The 22,643-nt window shown below is 43.7% G+C and overlaps 1 protein-coding gene across 1 annotated transcript in view; it reads left to right on the top strand.

The window, feature by feature from the left end:
- The window catches only part of OGDHL (oxoglutarate dehydrogenase L), a 302,089-nt gene that overhangs the window by 94,363 nt on the left and 185,083 nt on the right, over window positions 1–22,643 (top strand). The window contains exon 3 of the mRNA XM_082267472.1: window positions 19,837–20,022. Within this exon, the coding sequence (XP_082123598.1) occupies window positions 19,837–20,022 (186 nt within the window). The remainder of the gene's footprint in view (window positions 1–19,836; window positions 20,023–22,643) is intronic.

The following is a 22,643-nucleotide window of genomic DNA, read 5'->3' as shown; positions in this document are numbered from 1 at the left end:
AAGAGCAAAGCCATCCAGGACTCCTGTGTGCATCTCCAGGTGATCTGACTGCTCTCATGCTTCTCAGTGGAGGGGGGGAGAGATAATGCACACACCCTGCAAAATCTGATCTGTCTGTCATCTGCTCAGCCGTAAGGTATGTTCTTTGCAGGCAGTGTGGGGAAAGGACCCCACTCTGTGTGCACTGCACTTTAAGCTGCATGTGGCAGTGGGAAAATGCCAGGTTTCTGAGATGTTTAAACATGGGATCCGCCCCCAAGTGTCACCAAGCGTGCCCCATTCCAAGCTCAGCTAATAAAGAACGGCTGGCTGTTGAACTGTGCACATGCAGTTTGTATTTGCCGGTGGAGCTGTCATTTTTCCTGACAGGCAGCTCCCCCATGTTCATGGTCTGACGGAGGTGCCACTGCATTAAGATGGCCCTGCGGTGTCCCCCCCCCCCAGTCTCAAGGTGTCTGCCCCTCCCCAGTGTCAGTCTTCTGCAGGTTCTGCTCCCCCGGCTCCTTATGCCGTTCTCATCGGAGCCCTCCTTGGTCCTGTTCCCAGGATACAGCCGGTAGCTCAGGGTGCTGAGAGGAGCAGGAAGGGGGTGAAGCTCCCCGACACCCCTCCCAGTGCTACCCCCCCTTTCCCCGCGCCAGGACATGTATTTGCTGGACCCCACACCCCCCAGATGGAGCAGGGGACCCCCCAGAGGTAGACCAGATCTCCCTGACCCTGGTGAAGGAGCTGGTGCCAGGGGAGAGCTGGCTGGAGCAATGTGCGGAGGAGGGCAGAGGAGGAAAGGAGACAGACACCTTCCCCTGGACTACCGAGACGAGGCACTGACAAGCTCCTGGTGCCCCCTACTGCCGGCGGAGAGTTGGTAACCCAGCAGTCTTTGCTGCGCCTGGGCGGCAGTGCGCCCTAGACAGCTGCCTAGTGGTAGTGCCGGTCCTGCACCTACCTGAGAGAGTTTTCCCTCCCTTGAGTTACATTGCCCCCACACTTTACTAAACTCTTGGCATTTGAAAGATGCTGAAAGTGTACACTGCAACGAGTTTTGTGACAGAAAAGACATACAAGAGTCAACTTTAGTTATGCTTTAAAATGATTGTAAAAGTTTTTTTTTTTTTAAATAATAATGATTTTAAATGTACCTACTCTGTGCAATTGTTTTTCACAGAGCGGCCAAGAACTTCCTCTTCTGGGGTCCCCTGCCACTTGCTATCGGGACACTTGTGCAGGCTCGCTCCTGAGACCGCTATGTGTGTCCATTGACACACACAGTGTGGCTCAGCCCCGCCCCATCCCCCACTCCCTCGTTACAGTATTTGATTGAAAGCAGTGGGAGCCAATGGCATCTACACTATATTGTCAAAAGTATTGGGATGCCTGTCTTTACACGCACATGAAGGAAGGTTTGCATACTCGCAGAGCTTTGCATTGAGCCAGCTTTCACATTGGACAAAATGTCTTGCATATGTTTAGTAAATGTTATTGAATTAGTTTATTAGTGAAAAATCTAAAGCAGATCTCCGGGATCATGTATGAAATGTATGCCTTCCTATTAGAGAAAAGTCTAACTGAATTTTCAGGAAGTCTACCCTCTAATTTAAAAAATGCAGCATAAATTCTGCCAAGGAGGATGTGTTGCAGCAGGGAATACATTATATCATCTTCATCTCCTCTCGCTCTACACTATAATGAAACTACACTTCCCATCATGCTTTGGGAATTGCAGTGAATGTGAGAGGGTACACTAGGCCTGTACATGTTAAATGTGAACAAGCCCACTTCAACATAAATCACAGCCCCTCATTCTGCAGCCAGCCACACTACTCAGTAGTACACAGCAGGATAGGTAGATTACAGCCTTATAAATGCAAAGCATGTTTGTGTTCTTCCCCTCCAGCCACAACATGGGATCAACATATTGCCCTTACTTGCTTTATGTAATCATTACCAAACTGTAGACACATGCCCATAATTATATAATTTACCCGCTGTACTGTAATTCAGTATTGTAAAAATCCCTCCTGCTGTAGATTTGAGATCTTTCTAGCAGCAATCAGTGCTTGTATGGTGTATGTGAGCACATCCCTACCTGCTACACAGAATGAAAAAGCCAGGACATGCTGCTTTACATCAGCATGGGGCACAAGTAAATGTCAGCATGATATAAAAACAAAAAAGTGTAGCGCTAACTTACTAATCAATAACACAATAACTCTCTAATGTATGGAAATCTCAATAAACTTGAAGATTACCTCAATACTGGTCTCGGTGATATGTAACGTCACATATAATACATATCTAACTGAAAATAAGACATAAATAATGAATCCTTGCAGGGATGGTGGAAATCGCTCCTACAGATATTTGACAGTGGACAATGCCAGTAGGGCAGTGGACAATGTCCACTGCTTATCAGTGCAGCCTATCCGTGCAGCCGTATCTTTGCAGTCTTATTAGTGCCCATAAGTGTAGCCACATCAGTACCCATCAGTGTAGCCCCATAAGTGCAGCTTATCAGTGCCGCCCCTTCAGTGCAGCTTCAGTGCAGCTTCATCAGTGCAGCTTCATCAGTGCAGCCTATCTGTGACCATCAGTGCCCATAGATGCAGGTTATCAGTGCAGCTGGTTTTGTTGAAGAGTGCTGGATGACAGAGCAGGGATCTCCTGCTCTGACAGATCTTGTAGGTGATACGCCAGTTGCCGTAAAGTCCCACCTCCTTGTGTGCTGTCTATCACAGGAGCTGGTCCAGGAGGCAGAACTCTACAGTGATCGGCGTTTCACCTACAAGATCTGTCACAGCAGGAGATCGCCGCTCTGTTTTATCCGGCCGGCTCTTCTAACGATCCCTGTGCAGCAGTTACAGATGACTGACAGGTGGTGGGGGGTGTTGGGGGCAGTGAGTGCTGGCAGGGAGCAGAGAAGGAGGACACCACCTCCATGGGCGGTACAGACCGGGGGTCTGTGAGACCCTTCTGCCCACTACAGCAAGCAGGGACTGAAGTACATCCCTACCTGCTGAAAAAAACTACAAATGGGCTGTCTCAAGACCAGTGGCTGGGGGTACAGGAGCAATAGCAGCCACTGGTCTTACAAACAGGAAATCACTGGGGATTAACGGTCTTACTTCAAAATCACCAGGTTATTACAAAAGACCTACTGCGCTAAGAAGAAGATGGGTGGCATAGATGGTGAAGGTAGGAGATCAGCAACAAGGACATGGAAAAAAAGGTTTTGCCTGGAGTTCTCCTTTAAAATGCAATGAAAGACACTTAGTGCTAAAAGTACTGCAAACTTACTGAAATATGCCTATGCAATAAAAATGCTTTTAATATCTCTCTGCATTTCCCTAGATAGGTGTGTGTGTGTGTGTGTGTGTGTGTGTGTGTGTGTGTGTGTTTTTTTTTTTTTTCTTGGCTATCTCTACATTTGTTTTAGGTAACTAAAAAAATATCTGCTATTTTCACAAAGAGAATTCCAGTCTTTTCAAATAATCAATACCCACAGCAGTATTACTCAGTGATGTTCCTCTCCTATGACAGGCTTCATCATCAGTTGATGAGGACCAGACTTGTAATAGAATTTCTAGTTGGGAAAACTGTCAGGATAGGCTTGTAGTGCCATTTGTCTAGTACATCTTAAAAGTGACAGCTGTAATGTATGATTTAAATAATCTTGTAGAATTATTTTATAAATATATATATATATATCCAGAGATTGCTACACTTATAATTTATTAAAGGATATTCACTTACCAAATAGAGTTACGCATTGTTCCACACAACCGTTTCGGACTACAAAGTTCTTTTATACTGATACATTTTACACTAGGAATCACTTATTTTTATAATGAACTGAATTTTCTAATATTGAGGTGGAATATTATGGGAGGGTCTATTTGAAGGATTCTATTTTTAGAATGAATTTTTTTGTAGATAATTTATTGGACATATCTGTGTATATGTATTTCTTTAAACATTTGTGGGCATATGCCTTAATCAGAAATATGCATATATTGAATTTTTTATATGAAATATCTTTTTTGCTATTATAATATAAATATATATATATATATATATATATATGTCTGTTTTTGGTAAAAGGATGCTACCAGAATACCTTTTGTAGGATGTCAGGGGGTGATTGCATCTCGTTTAGCTGTATCTCTAGGATTTAGGATGGAGTATTTTAGGTTTTCTTGTTTTAACTGCTTAGGATCCATGTACACGGGACGTTAGAAAAAACGTCCTGCAAAGCTATTTCTGGCGCCGGGAAAAAGCAGCTGTTAAACGTGCTTTCAGTAGCTTTTTCCATTTGCGTTATTGCACGTTTGGCCACGTTGCTTTTAGCAGCGTTTTTCTGCCTCCATTCAAAATCAATGGTTCCCTATGGGAGCCTATTGATTTGAATGGAAGTCGCACCGCAAGTCGGATCATCTGTGTCCGTGACACGTGGGGGCGGGGCCTCCTGATGACGTCATCGGGGCCACGCCCCTAATGGCTATATAATAAGCTGCAGAGACCGGAGATCGGCATAATTACCAAAACGTCTCCTGTCGTTATTTCCATACACTGCCTTTTATGTGGTGAATGAGTGGTGAATGAGTAGGGGTACAGTGTACCCCATACCCATTCACATAGGAAGGGGATCCGGGATCTGGGGGCCCCCTTGTTAAAGGGGGCTTCCAGATTCCGATGAGCCCCCTGCCCGCAGACCCCCACAACCACCGGCCAGGGTTGTGGGGATGAGGCCCTTGTCCTCATCAACATGGGGGCAAGGTGCTTTGAGGTGGGGGGTGCAGAGCTCCCCCTGCCCCAAAGCACCAACACCCCCCCATGTTGAGGGCATGTGGCCTGGTGTGGTCCAGGGGGGTGGGGCCGCTCGCTCGTCCCCTCCCCTTTCCTGGCCTGCCGGGCTGCATGCTCGGATAAGGGTCTGGTATGGGTTTTGGGGGGGACCCCACGCCGTTTTTTCGGCGTGGGGCTACCCTCAAATTCCATACCGGACCCGAAGGGCCTGGTGTGGAACCTGGGGGGGACCCCCACACAGTTTTTTTCCCATTTTTGGCGTGGAGTTCCCCCTCAAGATTCTCACAGTTCAGGTCATGCCGCAAGTCGGATCCGACTTGCGGTGCGACTTCCATTCAAATCAATAGGCTCCCATAGGGAACCATTAATTTTGAATGGAAGAAAAAAAACCTATAACGTGGCTGAACGTAGGTTCATCACGTTCAGTCACGTTTAGTCACGTTCGGTCGCGTTTCTGCGTTTGAAACGCCGGGAAACACACGTTCGAACGCAAATAATTGCGTTCTAAAAAAAGTCCTTGAACGCAACTGCCTGCAAATGACTGTAAACGACCATGTGTACATGGACAGATAAGAGAACATGGAGCTGCGTTCAGGGGCTTCTGAAAAAAACGCCCAACTGCTCCTAAACGGCCATTTCCAGCGCCCCGTGTACATGGACCCTAAATTGATACCCAATTGATTCCCGGTGTAAAAAAATTATCAGTTTATAAGCAAGTATTGTCATTGCACGTTTGTTTCTATCTGAAGAACAGCACAAGCTTTATAACCCGAAACCGTTGTGCGGAACGTAACTCGTTTTTTGTATGTGATTATTCTTTAATAAATTATAAGTGCGGCAGTCCTTGGATTTGTTTTTATATATGGCCTTTGAGAGGGTCTGATTGCATGCACTGGAAGAGCACCAACGTGCCGTTTGCCTCACCTGTGAAGCTATATTTATGTGTGTGTGTTGTACAGGATCAGAGGGGTGAACAGCTGGCTCGGAGACAGTCCAGTGGAATTAAATATGCTTTTATTCAGCAAAAGGCAAAACAAACAGAAAAAAACAACAGGTTTTTCCTGAAATAAATCCACAGAAGGGTAAAGCACAGTCTTTACAGCAAGCAGGCTTAAAGGCAACTATTAGACAGCTCTGTAGCTCTCTCAAAGGCTTGGCTCACCCAGTACAGGTCACAGACACCAATGGCGCTTCCCTCTCAGCGTGCTGGTGTCTCTTCACTCCTAGCAAACAGCTCTACTGACACTTTCAGACCAGCTGCTTAATAAGCAGGTCTAAAAGGGAAGTACATGCCCTCTATAATTAACCCTCTCTTCAGCCTGATCCAGGCTGACTCTCTACATACCCCCCCCCCCCCCGTTACAGGCCAGGGGTCTGGACACCAAGCACAAAATAGAAATAGACCCGGGAAAGGGCACCAGCATTCTGGTGTACCTTCCCTGGTCTATGTACCATCGTAAAATTAAAGTCCTGTAGGGTGAGGAACCACCGGAGTAGAGTTCTTGTCTTTGTTTTGGGCCATCCACGTAAGGGGTGCATGGTCTAACACTTACTTAAACGGTCGGCCCAACAGGTAGTAGTGGAGTGTCGCCAAAGCCCATTTTATCGCCAGGCACTTCTTTTCCACAATGGAATAATTCCTCTCGGCCGGTGAGAGCTTCAGGCTCAAGTACACAACAGGGTGCTCATCTCCCCCAACCATCTGGGACAGAACTGCACCCAGACCCAACTTTGAGGCATCCGTTTGTACCAAGAACTCTTTTTGGAAGTCTGGGGCTACAAGCACTGGTTCCTGCTTCAAACAGCAGAATGTTGCTTCTGCTTCAGCACTCTACAGAACAACAGTCGAGTTCCTTCCTTTTGTAAGATCTGTTAAAGGTGCTGCTAGACTGGCAAAGTTGGGAATAAACCTCCTGTAATACCCCACAATGCCAAGGAAGGAACGCACCTGTTTTTTCGAGTGGGCCGGGCCGCTTCTGGATGGCCTCTACCTCGATAATTGGAAGCGGTACAAGCGGACTACGGAAATGGAATGTTGGCGTGGTTCTTTGACAGGTGGGGCAGGATTACAGTAGTCCTTAATTTCCCGATATACCCCGGGCCAATAAAAACGCTGTAAAACCCGTTCCTGAGTTTTAGCCACGCCGAGGTGACCCCCAAGTACAGGACTATGAGCTAAATGTAGCACTTTAGACCTAAACGTTTTGGGTACCACCAGTTGTTCCCACACTTCATAATTGACTTTGGTTACTCTGTATAACAAGTCATGTTTCACAGTAAAATGGGGAACTGCGTATCTTCCCCAGCTTGCTGTGGCTCACCATTCAATACTGTGGCCTGTTCCCTGGCGGGGATAAAAGAAGGGTCCCTCATCTGAGCGCTAAATCTTCCCAAGAGCCCCCGAGATCTAACAACTCTGGCTCAGAGGAGGTACCTTCCGCTTCCAACCCTGCTAATACCTCCAGGGGACTGGGTTCACTTTCTGCAGCTTCAGCCACCTGGTACTTTTCATCAGTATCAACATTCTGCAACACAGAATTATTTACAACCTCTGCGGGTTCTTGCTTTTGGGGGAAAACCCCTGAACCTTTGAGCTTGTTCTCATACAAGTCCCAAAATTTGGAGACAATCCTGGGACCACCCCTACTTTTAGTGTAGCAGTTCCAACAGGTGTACACAGGGTCACTCAGGCCACTGGATAGTCCTTCACATCACCATGCACACAGACTACCCAGACCTGTTGCCCTGATACCAGGGTTTTCTGTAACCTGTCCTCATGGAGCAGGGTGACAACACTCCCAGAGTCCAGGAGCGCTACCACCTCTTGTCCATTGTCCTGCACCACACACTCATGTGTATTCAGGCTGGCTGCAGCACACACTGCATAAGCATACATGGAGCGACGATGACCCATGTCGCACTCCATTGGTTCTTCCCATCTTGGGCACTGGGCCGCCAGATGACCCAATTGTTGGCAGAACCAACAGCGAACCTCATGGGGTTCCCCCTGCTGGCTTTCCAGAAGCTTTGGTACTGGGGTGATCCTGGCAGTTGTGTTATGCACCTGAGCAGACATCCTGTGGTTAACGGTTGCCATTTTGGTGCTAGAACGCACTTTGTTTGTTTGGCTTAGCTCTCTGGTGATAGAGGGACTCCCATGGAAACTTTCAGCACAGTTGTAGCACTCGACAACAGCTATCTCATCCAGGGACTGAGGCTCAGACTAAGACCACCCATCTGTGGAGCTCCCCAGGCAGCCCGTGCAGGAAATGGTCCAATGCGACTCTTTCGACGATCTGAGTGGGTGTCTTCTCTTCAGGTTTCAGCCAGGCCTGATACAAGTGCATCAAGTGGTATAGCTGTGCACGAGCAGGCTTTGCTCTGTCAAAGCGCCAGTAATGAAAGCGACAGTCACTCCCAGCCTTGCTAGGATTTCTGCTTTCAGCAGCTTATAGTCCTGTGCTGATTCTGGGGCCAAGTCACAGTATGTCTTTGCTGCAATCTGCTCAAACATTGCTAGGTATGATTCAACATTGTCTGTTACTGTCATCTTTTGCAGGGTTCACTGCACTGCCTTTCGTGGGTCACCTTTCAACATTTCAGCCTGCTGGGTTACTGCTCTCTGTAAACCTGCTATCTGTTCCATCAGCAAGCGGTTTGTCTCTTGCTGCGCAGCCTTAAGCTGGATACACACTATACAACTTTTGTGGTTAGATTTCCTTCAGATTTACCTTTTCTATGTAGTGCAAGGGCCTGCCAGATTACATACAAATTGAAAGTGTTTAGGTTTGACCTCATATTATATGGTTTTGCTAAGTCTAAAGGAAAAAGTCTTCAGAATATCTTATAGTGTGTATGGCCCATTAGATGCCATCAACAGCTTTAGGAATTCCTCCATTGCCTTTTCAGAAGTTTTCACAGACTGTACAGCTTTAATCCAGGACATAGGATTGGCCTGCACCGCTCAAACTGCCCGCATCCTCCACCAATTGTACGGGGTCAGAGGGGTGAACAGCCGGCTTGGAGACAGTCCAGTGAAATTAAATATGCTTTTATTCAGCAAAAGGCAAAACAAACAGAAAAAAACGACAGGTTTGTCTTGAAATAAATCCACAGAAAGGTAAAGCACAGTCTTTACAGCAAGCAGGCTTAAAGGCAAATATTAGACAGCTCTAGCCAGAGTTACAGTCTCTCAAAGTCTTGGGTCACCCAGTACAGGTCACAGACAGCAATGGATCTTCCTTCTCAGTGTCCTGGTGTCTCTTCACTCCTAGCAAACAGCTCTACTGACACTTATGGAGCTTTTCCACTGCATGGAACCGAACGGTTCGGCTCGCTTTTGTGCTTTTCCACTGCTGGTACCGCATGGTATGGTGTAGGAACGGTTCAGTACGGTACGGCGGCGCTTTTCCACTGCATGTAACCGAACGGTATGGCTCTCAAAAACAGTACCACCTCGATAATGGTTCCAAGAGGTACCATACCCGGTACCATATCCCACAATCCTTTGCATGCAATCACTACTAGCCACTGATTGGTCAGAGAATCCCACCCACCCCGTTGTTATCCCACCCACTTAACTTTAGTACTACTTTAGTGGAAAAGAAAACCGTACCGTACCAAACCGATCCAACACCGTACCATGCGGTACCAGCAGTGGAAAAGCAAACCGGGCCAAGCAGGGCCGAGTAGAGCCGAGCCGGTACTTGCAGTGGAAAAGTGCCATTTCAGACCAGCTGCTTAACCACCTCCCACCCGGCCATAGTACATATACGGCCGGGCGGGAGTCTTGTCCTTCTGAATGGACGTTCCGGAACGTCCTTCAGAAGGTGATCTGCTACACCTGTCTGATCTGACACATCTGTCCGTGGATCATCCCGCGCACATCGTCACCTGATCTGCTACACCTGTCTGATCTGACACATCTGTCCGTGGATCATCCCGCGCACATCGTCACCTGATCTGCTACACCTGTCTGATCTGACACATCTGTCCGTGGATCATCCCGCACACATCGTCACCTGATCTGCTACACCTGTCTGATCTGACACATCTGTCCGTGGATCATCCCGTGCACATCGTCACCTGATCTACTACACCTGTCCGTGATCTGACGCACCTGTCCCAGTGAACATCTGCCGCATCTCACTTCAACATCTGTCACAGAAATCATCTGTGCACATCTGTCCACATGGCGAAAAAATTTTTATAGCGGCGAGGAGGCTGTCCAAATTATCCAGAGTATGTCGGATGAGAGTAGCGGGGAACTCTCTCCGTCAGACTCGGATAGCGAGTATGAGCCAGTAGAAAGCAGTAGCTCAGAAATGGAAACGGAGGATGACAGAATTCAAACAAAGAGGGTCAGGAGATTTGAGCAGGCGCAGGCTTCCACCAGCAGCGCAACAACTCCTGAGGCCTCCACCAGCCGGGCAACAACTCCGCAGGCATCCACCAGCCGCGCAACAACTCCGCAGGCATCCACCAGCCGCGCAACAACTCCGCAGGCATCCACCAGCAGTGCAGCACTCCACGTCCACGAATATGCGCAGGCATCCACCAGCAGTTCTGCAAGTACTAGTGCAGTGGCAAGCGCAAGCAGGGCATCATCCCTGCATGACAGGCCAGCTGCTGGTAACGGGGCGTCCCACCCACAACGAGGCAGGGCCCATACTAGCCTTCCGGATGTTCTGTTATATCCGACATGGCTGCCCGATACTTCAGCAGAACCTGTAATTCCCCCTTTTACAGCACAGCCAGGTCCTCAAATCCAATTGGATAATGTAACCCCACTTTATTATTTTAATTTGTTTTTCACGAACGATCTGCTGAACTACATCGTGGAGCAGTGTAATCTGTATGTACGCCAGCCAACATATTGCCAGCAATCCCGATTCATCCTATGCCCGCCTCATTGTTTGGAAACCCCTCACCGTGGAAGAATTTAAACTTTTCCTTGGACTGACCCTCAACATGGGTCTGAAAAAAAAAAATGAACTCCATTCCTACTGGTCTACCGTACCTTGCCATCATATGCCAGTCTACTCCTCTTTGATGCCCAGAACCCGTTATGAAATGGATAATGCGATTTTTACATTTCAACGACAATGCCCAGTGCCTCCCCCGAAATCATCCAAATTATGATAAATTATTCAAAATTCGGCCCCTAATCAATTTTCTTTGCTCCAGCTTCAAGCAAATGTTTACCCCTGATAAAAACATTTGTGTGGATGAATCCCTAGTCCACTTCACCGGAAGGCTTGGAATAAAACAATACCTCCCAAGTAAACGTGCCAGATATGGGGTAAAGTTTTACAAAGTATGCGACAGGGCCACGGGCTACATTTTCGATTTCAAAATTTATGAGGGAAAGGACAGTCAGATAAACCCCCCTGGGTGCCTTACCTATATCGGGACAAGTGGCAAAAACGTCTGGCAGCTGATAGAACCACTGTTTGGGAAGGGTTACCACCTATATGTAGACAATTTTTATACAAGTCTCCCACTTTTCCGCCATCTATACCTAAAAAAGACTGTGGCCTGCAGGACAGCACGGTCCAACCGCAAGGGCTTCCCACAGAGATTGATCAGCCAAAGATTAAATCGGGGGGAAAAAGCCAGTATGCGCAATGAAGTGGTACTAGCTCTGAAGTGGAAAGATAAAAGGGACGTCTACATCCTTTCCACAATACATGAGGACACCCTGGTGGAACTTCAGACAAGACGAGGTCCCATCCAGAAGCCAAAATGCATCCATGAATATAACCTATTCATGGGGGGGGGGGGGGTGGATATGAGCGACCAGCTGATGCAGCCCTACTTGGCCACCAGGAGATCACTGTTCTCGTATAAAAAAGTCGCCATTTATATAATTCAGCTAGCCCTGTTCAATTCCTATGTCATTTTTTCCAAGTGTACCCAAGGATCCCTAACCTATTTAAGATTTCAAGAGGACGTTATCATGGCCCTTCTCTATCCCCATGGCCACCCCCCCCCCGAACAAATTCGATCTGATGCATTAGCCAGACTTCATGAAAGGCACTTCCCGGATATCCTCCCTCCTACCCACACAGGCCGCAGACACCAAAAAAAATGTTGTGTATGTTCACGTAGAGGAATTCGCCGCGACACCAGATACTACTGTCCCCAATGTCCCTCCCAGCCAGGCCTCTGTATTGTAGGGTGCTATCGTGTTTATCACACTTCAGTACACTATTAGTAAAGACATTTTCCCAGTTTCCACTATCTGCTATTTCTGTGTATGACCCGGACTGTTTATCGACTATGATGTGAAGATATTTTTCCAGTTTCTGCTATTTCTGTGTATGACCCGGACTGTTGAATGACCATTCTTTTTGCCTGCCTCCTGGAACTGATTATTTGCTCTGCCACTGTACTATTCAACACAGGGGTCTCACACAGGTGAGGGGCTCCAGAATAGAATTTGCGAGTGGAGAAAACTTTTTTTTCTCCAGGTTTTTGTTTTCTCGAATTAGGGTCTTGATCTCGGAGGCTTCAAAGAGATTTGGGTCGGAGAAGCCTCTACCCCTGTCCTCAGGTCTTACCTGACCAAGGCCCCCAAGCCTTATAGTGCTGCCTGCTGCCACCTGAACTGGCCATGCCTATGCCTGCCACCTGAACTGGCCATGACTATGCCTGCTAACTGAACTACTGCCAGGACCAATACTTTGGCATATCCCTGCCTGCTGCCTGGAAAATTCCTGAACATCTCCATTGGCTGCCTGGACCAATGCTTTTCCTGTGCTGGGACCGTATCCGTGCCTGCTAAAACCACAGGTAATCATTTTTTTTACCCTTTGCTCAGCAGAATGTATTTAGGGTTGTAATTCTTGATCTGTACATGCTATGTGTTAGAAGCCTGACTGTGCTACTTGGATGTTGGGCCTCTGTATGTGGCCAGGCTGTGCAAAAGTGTCACACATGTGGTATCGCCATACTCAGGACGAGTAGCAGAATGCATTTTGGGGTGTCATTTTTGCTATGTACATGCTTTGTATTAGAAATATCTTAGAAATGGACAACTTTGTGTAAAAAAAAAATAAATTTTTTCCACATTTTCCAAAAACTTGTGGAAAAAAATGACATCTTCAAAAGACTCATAATGCCTCATAGAATATACATTGGGGTGTTTTTTTCCAAAATAGGGTCATTTTGTGGGTAATTCCATTGTCTTGGTGCTCCAGGGCCTTCAAAAATGTGATAGGTACTCGGGAAATGAAATGTGTAATTTATGCCTTTAGAACGCCTGACTGTGCTACTGGGATGTTGGGCCTCTGTATGTGGCCAGGCTGTGGAAAAGTGTCACACATGTGTTATCGCCATACTCAGGACGAGTAGCAGAATGCATTTTGGGGTGTAATTTTTGCTATGTACATGCTATGTATTAGAAATATCTTATAAATTGACAACAATCGCAGTTGGTGGATTCCCCTACTAGAGAGAATGCTATCCTGGATCTATTGATCACTAATGACCCAGACATAATCTCGGAGGTAGGAGTCCAGGACAACCTGGGCTCTAGCGATCACAGGATGATCACATTTAGTATAAATAACAATATAAAAAGGCAAGTGGGGAACATAAGAACCCTAAACTTCAGAAGGGCAGACTTTCCAAAATTGTACTCATTGATGGAAAGGGTAAACTGGGACCAAACCCTGGGATCACTGACCACAGAGGAAAAATGGGAATGCTTTAGAACAATATTAAGCAAAGGCATCTTGCAGTGCATTCCTATGGGGAATAAATTTAGAAGAGACAAAGCCAAACCTGGCTGGCTAAACCGTAGCGTTAAAAAACTTATTAGGGGAAAAAAATTGGCCTTCAAGAAATATAAATCAGAGGGCACAGTATCGGCCTTCCAGCAATACAAGGAGGAAAATAAGAAGTGTAAACACGAAATCAAGATGGCTAAAATCAACTTTGAGAGACAAATAGCGGAGGATAGTAAAAAAAACCCAAAGAAATTCTTTAAATATATCAACAGCAAAAAAACTAGGGCAGAGCATATTGCACACATAATTAACGATGATGGGAGGATGGTTACAGAGGACACTGAAAAAGCAACCGTGCTGAATTCTTTTTTCTCGTCAGTCTTTACGCAGGAAAAGGAAGGGTACACTGACCATGACTGTATGGTTAGTAGTAATACACAGGACTTGCCACTATGGCTAACAGAGGGGGAAATCAGGGAAAGACTGGATAAACTTAACACAAACAAATCACCAGGCCCGGATGGCGTACATCCGAGAGTGCTCAAGGAACTCAGTATGGTTATATCCAGACCACTGTTCCTGATCTTTGCTGACAGTATTAGGACAGGAGATGTACCAGGGGATTGGAGGAAGGCTAACGTGATTCCGATATTCAAAAAGGGCCAGAGACATATCCCGGGAAATTATAGGCCTGTCAGTCTGACATCAATAATATGTAAACTTTTGGAGGGGATGATAAGGGACTATATCGTAGAGTATGCTAAAGACAACAACATCATCAGTAGTAACCAGCACGGGTTTACAAATGGGCGTTCTTGTCAAACCAATCTCTTAGCATTCTACGAGGAAGTGAGCTGTGAGCTAGATAGGGGGAGACCAGTGGATGTGGTGTACTTGGATTTCGCTAAGGCGTTTGATACAGTTCCCCACAAGCGCTTAATTTATAAAATAAGGTCTGCAGGTATCGACAGCAGGGTTTGCACTTGGATACGGAATTGGCTAAAAGGCCGTGTCCAAAGGGTAGTAATAAACAGCGCATACTCAGACTGGTCTGAGGTAGTAAGCGGGGTGCCCCAGGGCTCAGTCCTGGGACCAACCTTGTTCAATTTATTCATAAACAGCATTGAGGAAGGGATCAGTAGTTCGTTATCAGTTTTTGCAGATGACACAAAATTGGCCAAGGCAATAACTGCACAGCATGAAGCAGATATCCTACAGAATGACCTGGACAAAATTACGGAGTGGGCAACGACATGGCAAATGAGGTTTAATGTGGAGAAGTGTAAGGTTTTGCACTTGGGGACCAAAAACATAAAAACACAATACACGTTAAGAGGGGAACCCTTGGGGGAATCAAAAATGGAGAAAGATCTGGGAGTCTTAGTTGATGATAGATTAGGCAACAGCATGCAATGCCAAGCGGCAGCTTCCAAAGCCAACAGAATATTAGCATGCATAAAGAAAGGGATGTATTCCAGAGATAAGACTATAATCCTTCCACTTTATAAAACTCTGGTCCGACCGCATCTGGAGTATTCTGTCCAGTTCTGGTCGCCAGTCCTCAGGAGGGATGTGTTGGAGCTGGAGAAAGTCCAGAGAAGGGCAACTAAACTGATTAGGGGGTTGGAGGACCTTACCTATGAAGAGCGGCTGCAATCGCTCGATTTATTTTCCCTGGAGAAAAGACGTCTGAGAGGGGACATGATAGCAATTTATAAATATCTTAATGGGGATCTCAGCTTAGAAGAAAAGCTGTTCATTCGAAGGAATTGCATGAGGACTCGAGGACATACAATGCGATTAGAGGAGAAGCGTTTTAACCTCAGGCAACGTGGGGGGTTCTTTACTGTTAGGGCTACAAGATTGTGGAATTGTCTACCACAAGAGGTGGTTTCTGCGGGTAGTATGGTGACTTTCAAAAGACTCTTAGACTTACATCTCAAGGATCAGGAGATTGAGGGCTATGTTAGATGATTACAGTCACACACACCTACACAGGTTGAACTGGATGGACTATTGTCTTTATTCAACCTCACCTACTATGTAACTATGTAACTATGTAACTTTGTGTACAAAAAAAAAAAAAAGTTTTTATTTTTTTCCATATTTTCCAAAAACTTTTGGAAAAAAATGACATCTTCAAAATACTCATCATGCCTCGTAGAATATACATTGGGGTGTTTTCTTTCCAAAATGGGGTAATTTTGTGGGTTATTCCATTGTCCTGATGCTCCAGGGCCTTCACAAATGTGATAGGTACTCAGGAAATGAAATGTGTAATTTATGCCTTTAGAACGCCTGACGGTGCAACTTGGATGTTGGACCTCTGTATGTGGCCAGGCTGTGGAAAAGTCTCACACATGTGGTATCGTCATACTCAGGACGAGCAGCAGAATGCATTTTGGGGTGTAATTTTTGCTATGTACATGCTATGTATTAGAAATATCTTATAAATTGACAACTTTGTGTAAAAAAAAATACGTTTTTATTTTTTCCCACATTTTCCAAAAACTTGTGGAAAAAAATTACATCTTCAAAAGACTTATTATGCCTCATAGAATATACATTGGGGTGTTTTCTTTCCAAAATGGGGTCATTTTGTGGGTAATTTCATTGTTCTGGTGCTCCAGGGCCTTCAAAAATGTGATAGGTTGTTAGGAAATGAAATGTGTAATTTATGGCTTTCGAACGCCTGACCGTGCTACTTGAATTTTGGGCCTCTGTATGTGGCCAGGCTGTGGAAAAGTCTCACACATGTGGTATCGCCATACTCAGGAGGAGTAGCAGAATATATTTTGGGGTGTATTTGTAAGTTTATGTATGTCATGTGTGAGAAATACCTTGTCAATTTAACAATTTTGTGGGAAAAAAAAAAGAAAATCTTCATTACCAAAACTATTGTGGCCAAAAAATTGCAACTTCAAAAAACTCACTATGCCTCTTACTAAATACCTTGGACTGTCCTCTTTACAAAAAGTGGTAACTTGGGGGGTATTTGTACTCTCCTGACATTTTAGGGCCTGAAGAAATGAGATAGGTAGTCAGTACATCAGGACTGTTAAATTTTCAATGATACGTAGCCTAGCTTGAGGGCGCTCTAACTTTCACAAAAACCTATTTTCATACACTTATCAGGATTTTTTTTACCAAAGACATGTAGCAGAATACATTCTGGCCTAAATTTATGACAAAATTTGATTTTATTGGATTTCTTTTAAAACAGACAATAGAAAATATAATTTTTTTTTTTTCGCTATTTTTTCGCTTATATCACAAAAAATAAAAAATCCAGCGGTGAATAAATACCACCAAAAGAAAGCTCTATTTGTGGGAATAAAATGATAAAAAATTCATTTGGGTACAGTGTAGCATGACTGAGTAATTGTGATTCAAAGTGCGAGAGCACCGAAAGCTGAAAATTGGTCTGGGAAGGAAGGGGGTTTAAGTGCCCAGTATTGAGGTGGTTAATAAGCAGATCTGAAAGTGAAGTACCTGCCCTCTATAATTAACCATATTTTCAGCCTCACCCAGGCTGATTCTCTACAGTGTGTGTGTGTGTGTGTATGTATATATATATATATATATATATATATATATATATATATATATATATATATATATATATATTAAAGTTTTTCTAACAATATTACTAAGAAACAAGTGTTCTTAGTGTACCTCGAAAAATCTGAATAACTGAATAGGAACAATATTAAAAATATTTAGGTGATAATTTTGTTGTGGGTAATTACCTGAAACCTTAAAATACTGGTGGTGTATTTGTGGTTTCATGCTTACTTTATATGATTAGTAAATTAAGTTATTGCTGGCAACAAATATTTTACACAATTGTCATATTACCCCTACTACATGGAAATGATTGGCTTGTAAAAATTGCTATTTTAAAGTTATTTTCTAAAGTATGTGTATCCACCGGGCGAATTGCACAATTCAGGAAACCAGACAGTCATGATCCATGAATTTAAGAATTCTATGCCAATGTAGAACAATCTATCTATGGGATCTATGTTTAAAGGTTTTTGCTGGATATTTGTCCATCTCGGTTTTACAGAATGCGCTTTAAAACAAATTGTCCTACTTACCAGACTTCAAGATACACCCGTTAGCATTTGTATATATAACATAATAGAGGAATTCCAATAACAAACAAGATTTGCCTATTAGGCCCTAATTTTCAGATAAGAGTAACACTACCTACTTATCATTTTTATAGTCTATTTGCCCATCATTTTAAGAGAGGATTCATCCTATGTGTAATTTGGGAGCTGATGGGCAAATATTGTTTGTTATTGGAATCTCTCTGCTATGTTATATGCAGCTGTCTATGGATGATCCTTGTTGAATTTAAATATAGTGAATGAATCTTGTTTGTTATTGGAATCTCTATATTATGTTGTATGTGTTGGCTTTTGGTTGATTCTTCGTTAATATGATAGGCGTGAAACCAGTTAGAAAATCATGGGTGACTATGGTAAATGCCCTGAAACTAATGTGTGCGTTTTGTAAAATTTACGTAGGTTCAGCAAACATTTGCAGTGCAAATCCTTTGAAAAACCACTTGCATGTGTGTTTAAGATTATAACAATATTTGCAATGTGTGGCTTTGCCAGTTTGAGAGAGAAGGAGCCGCTCAGGTGTGTAAGTCCAACCTGGTGCTGGTAAGACCCGTCATCCGGATGAAGTGCAAAGAAGTAGTGGAACCGCACTCAGGTAGATGAAAGTAAAATAATACTTATTTATTCTTCAAATCATAGATGAACAGACAGTGCAGGGGAACAGGCAATCCAAAGGTTAACCTTTGGATTGCCTGTTCCCCTGCACTGTCTGTTCATCTATGATTTGAAGAATAAATAAGTATTATTTTACTTTCATCTACCTGAGTGCGGTTCCACTACTTCTTTGGCTTTGCCAGTTTGGCTGGCCAAACCAATGCTTACTGACCAAACTTACTGTTTTGGGGCCAAATCGCCCCATTGCACTTTAACGCCTGCTCTTTATGCTGAACAATAGCTTGTGTTGTGTTAAGTCTGCCCATTCATTTGAATGGGCTGCCTAATGCACTAAAATGTAACAGTAAAGGTGCATGTAGAATTTTTTTGGCAACTCGTTGCAGCACAAATATTGACCCAGCCATTTACATCCAGTAGAAAAAAAAAAAAGTTATTTGGGTATTTTCCTGTAATATACTGTATATGCCTCTGTTCATGTATCTATGTTACCAAACTAAAATGCCTGGTTAAATTGTATGTAACTCTTAACAATGAATATCTCTAATTTTTGCTTTCTTTTTGGTCTGTTAAATATGCCAGTGAAAGCATTTTGTTATATATTTGAGAAGTACAAAAAATACCTGTGGCTCCTACCAGAAAGCTTGTAAGCTGATAACTTTCTATTATCTCTGCCTCTACTGACCATTATCATTTAACATTGGTTCCAACGCTCTCTGTGGGCTACAGGACATTTTCCTGCTTTGTTATGGAAGGGGGGGAAGTATTCTGTAGTCCTACCAAACAAACCTGTCCTAGAGCGACAGTGCTGCTCCTCCATAAATACAGAATAGTGAGTGAGTGTTGTCACTCTGTGCACGAAAAGTTATATTGGCAAGATTGCCAGGTGAAAATAAAGTAAAAAAGGCAGAAAAAATCAAATAATTCGGTTACCATATCTAAGGACTTGGTAAGCTGTTATACATTTAATTTTTGGTCTTAGGTTTAGATATAGAATTTTAATAAAATAATTTTGTCTGGTCGATTTTGTCTGTGCTCCTATATATCTAAATGTTTTAAGTGTCCAGGTTACGAATCATAAAAGATGTCAACGTTTTGCTTTGATTTGTAAGTACGTTGTATATGTAAATTAATCTTTTAATAATCTTAATGTATTGCAGATGTGAATACATATTACATCTAAGTCACGCTGAGTCATAGATTTCACTTGCTGCCAATAATGATTTTGAATTTTGCTGTTGTGTAATTTTCATAATGGACAACTTTACGACCGCTATAGCTTCCTGAGAAAAAGCATCAATAATACCCTCTTTTAACATTTACAAGCAGTAGTCATTTTGTTGAAATACTTTATTAAGCACAAGCAAAACTTAGTTTCCATCATGCATCTCTTTCTCTTATTTTTTTATTGAATAGCTAAATCAATCTTGCGTTGTTTTTTTCATTTTTTTCGTATGTTATACAATTTGAAATTGTTTGAATTGAATAGGTAAGCAGTGACAAGTTACGTACACCTGATAAACTAACAATTGTTGTTTTTGCTCCTTTTTGTTTAGTCTTGGGATGCTTTTTTTCGCAAAGCAGATCTTGGAGCTACTGGTGAAGCCAATCCCATGCAAAAATCAGATATAGAGATTAAAGCTTCGCTCATTCGCAGTCAAGGCTTTGCTATGGCACAAGGCAAAACAGAGAAGCTAGTGGAGGACCATTTGGCAGTGCAGTCCTTAATTAGAGCCTACCAGGTATAAAAACTCTTTACAAAGATTTATGGAAAATTAAATAAAAGGGCAATGCTGTGTATAGTTCTAGAAATAATAATGTATGTATAGACAAAATTGTTTGTATAATTTATTTGTTTCTGTTTTGGATAGCATAATGAAGAGGTAAAACCCCTGTGTGTATTTATTCTGTGTGACTTTGGTGTGATTTCCCTTCACTTCCCGTCTTAGTGAAGTAACATAAGGTCAAAGGAAATCTCTTCCAAAGTAAGGGAAATTCCCCTCTTAGCCTGTCACTACTGGAACAGTAACCCTCACCACTGGAAAATAACGCTCACCACTTGTTTTGGTGATAACTCTATTTTTTTTTTTTTTTATTTCAAATAAAGCTGTTGGTAATAGTTACATAGTTAGGTTGAAAAAAGACACAAGTTCATCTGGCTCAACCAATAAAAAACAAAAAACAAAACAGTAATGAAAACCCAACCATACAATCCCATATACACAATCCTATACCTATACCCACGGTTGATCCAGAGGAAGGCGAATAAACCCCAGCAAAGCATGATCCAATTTGCTACAGCAGGGGGAAAAAATTCCTTCCTGATCCCTCGAGAGGCAATTTGATATTCCCTGGATCAACTTTACCTATAAATATTCGTACCCACTTATATTAAGTACACCCTGTAAAGAATCCAGGCCTTTTTTAAAGCAATCTAGTGAGCTAGCCAGAACCACCTCTGGAGGGAGTCTATTCCACATTTTCACAGCTCTTACAGTGAAGAAACCTTTCCGTATTTGGAGAAGTTTCTTCACCGTAAGAGCTGTGAAAATGTAATAGTGAAAAAAGGATGCATACTGAATCTGTTGTTTGTGTCACTCGGGTGCTCTTAAACCTGGTCATATTCTGATGGACGAATCTGCCACTGTGGTCATTTTATTGTAACACCAGGCCTTGCTGGCTGTCAAAATACCTGAACTGTGGTTGCATCTAATTCACACATGTCAAACACAAGGCCTGCGGGCCAAATCTGGCCCTCCAGGCTCTATCAAATGGCCCTCGCACCCAGTTCTGCTGCCAGAACATGGTAAAACTCCATTCTACCACCTCCATCTCTGGCCCTCTGCTCCCTGCTGTCACTTGCAAACACAGCAGCTCCCAGAAGTAACAGATCCCTGCACACACTAATAGCAGGGACAGATCTCCAGAATCTGAGAATGTTCTCTTTGAAAGGCTAGGCAGAGGCGCCTACACATGTAGATACTAGAGTCAGGCCAGGTAGGGGAGAGATGCAAGAAAGCTTTGAGAGGGGGGGGAGGGTTGGGTGGAATAGTGTATAGTGCACCTCTAAACCCTACACTCTGTACCTAATGCCCTCCTGAACTCTGCACCCTGTATGTAGTGCACCCTAAATACAACTGGCCCTTTAAGGGCAATCATACTGCTTATGCGGCCCTGTAATGAAATTGAGTTTGACACCCCTGATCTAATTGAATGCAACTGTTGTTCAACTGAAAATTTTGCAGTAGGCTCCTTTGACAAAAGTCTGTTGTATGGCCAGTGTATGGGCAGCTTTAGCTTTAGTGTGCAGAATTGGTGTCAGTCGTGATCTTTGCACTGCTGTGAGAAATGGGTAGTTTTAGAAATGGTGTCACATGCTGTCTCTGAAGTGAAAGCCCACTTTTTAAAACCGTAATGCTCATCTCAGAATGGGAGTATACATACCACCTCACCTCAGTAATTCTCACCAGCTCTCATCATACCTTTGAACCCCGCTACAACAACACCACAGCTTGCTGAAGCTTAGGTTTATATATGCTACACACACACACACACACACCATCCTGTGGCACACTCCATTCTGATGCCACTTACTGTGATAACCCCAAGCTCTCTTGTAGTAGATCTTCTTTGGTAGGAGGATGGGATCTCTCTGGGATTGTGTCTCTGGCTTTAGTGTTTGTAGGGATAAGTAAGCGGCAGGGATTTTTGCTGTGATTCTTTTACAGGGCTAGTGATCCCTAGGCTATACACTTAGGAGAATCATTCCCTGTGACAAGAGACTTAGTCCTTCCACCTGTGTTAATGAGATGCATTTGTAGCGATCCACCTGACTACTACCTGCTACTTCCTTTCTGCCTAGGAAGCCCAGACATCTTCAGCTCTGACTGTGGCCTTTCTGCTGAGACTTTTACCTGTCAAGCTCTAAGTATTAGGCGTCCCTTCCTCTTTCATTAGAAGGCTCAGCTGTGCTTTATAGGGATGTGCAACAGTTTCCCAGCTACAGTATCTCAGAAAAGTGAGTACACCCCTCACAATTTTGTAAATATTTTATTATATCTTTTCATGTGACAACACTGAAGAAATGACACTTTGCTACAATGTAAAGTAGTAAAAGTGTACAGCATGTATACCAGTGTAAATTTGCTGTCTCCTCAAAATAACTCAACACACAGCCATTAACGTCTAAACCGCTGGCAATAAAAGTGAGTACACCCCTAAGTGAAAATGTCTAAATTGGGCCCCAAAGTGTCAATATATTGTGTGGCCACCATTATTTTCCAGAACTGCCTTAATCTTCTTGGGCAAGGAGTTCACCAGAGCTTCACAGGTTGCCACTGGGGTCCTCTTCCACTCCTCCATG

Source organism: Pelophylax lessonae, assembly GCF_965119305.1.
Source record: "Pelophylax lessonae genome assembly, chromosome: 9".
NCBI classification, from domain to species: domain Eukaryota; kingdom Metazoa; phylum Chordata; class Amphibia; order Anura; family Ranidae; genus Pelophylax; species Pelophylax lessonae.
This window is presented reverse-complemented; position numbering and strand designations above follow the sequence as displayed.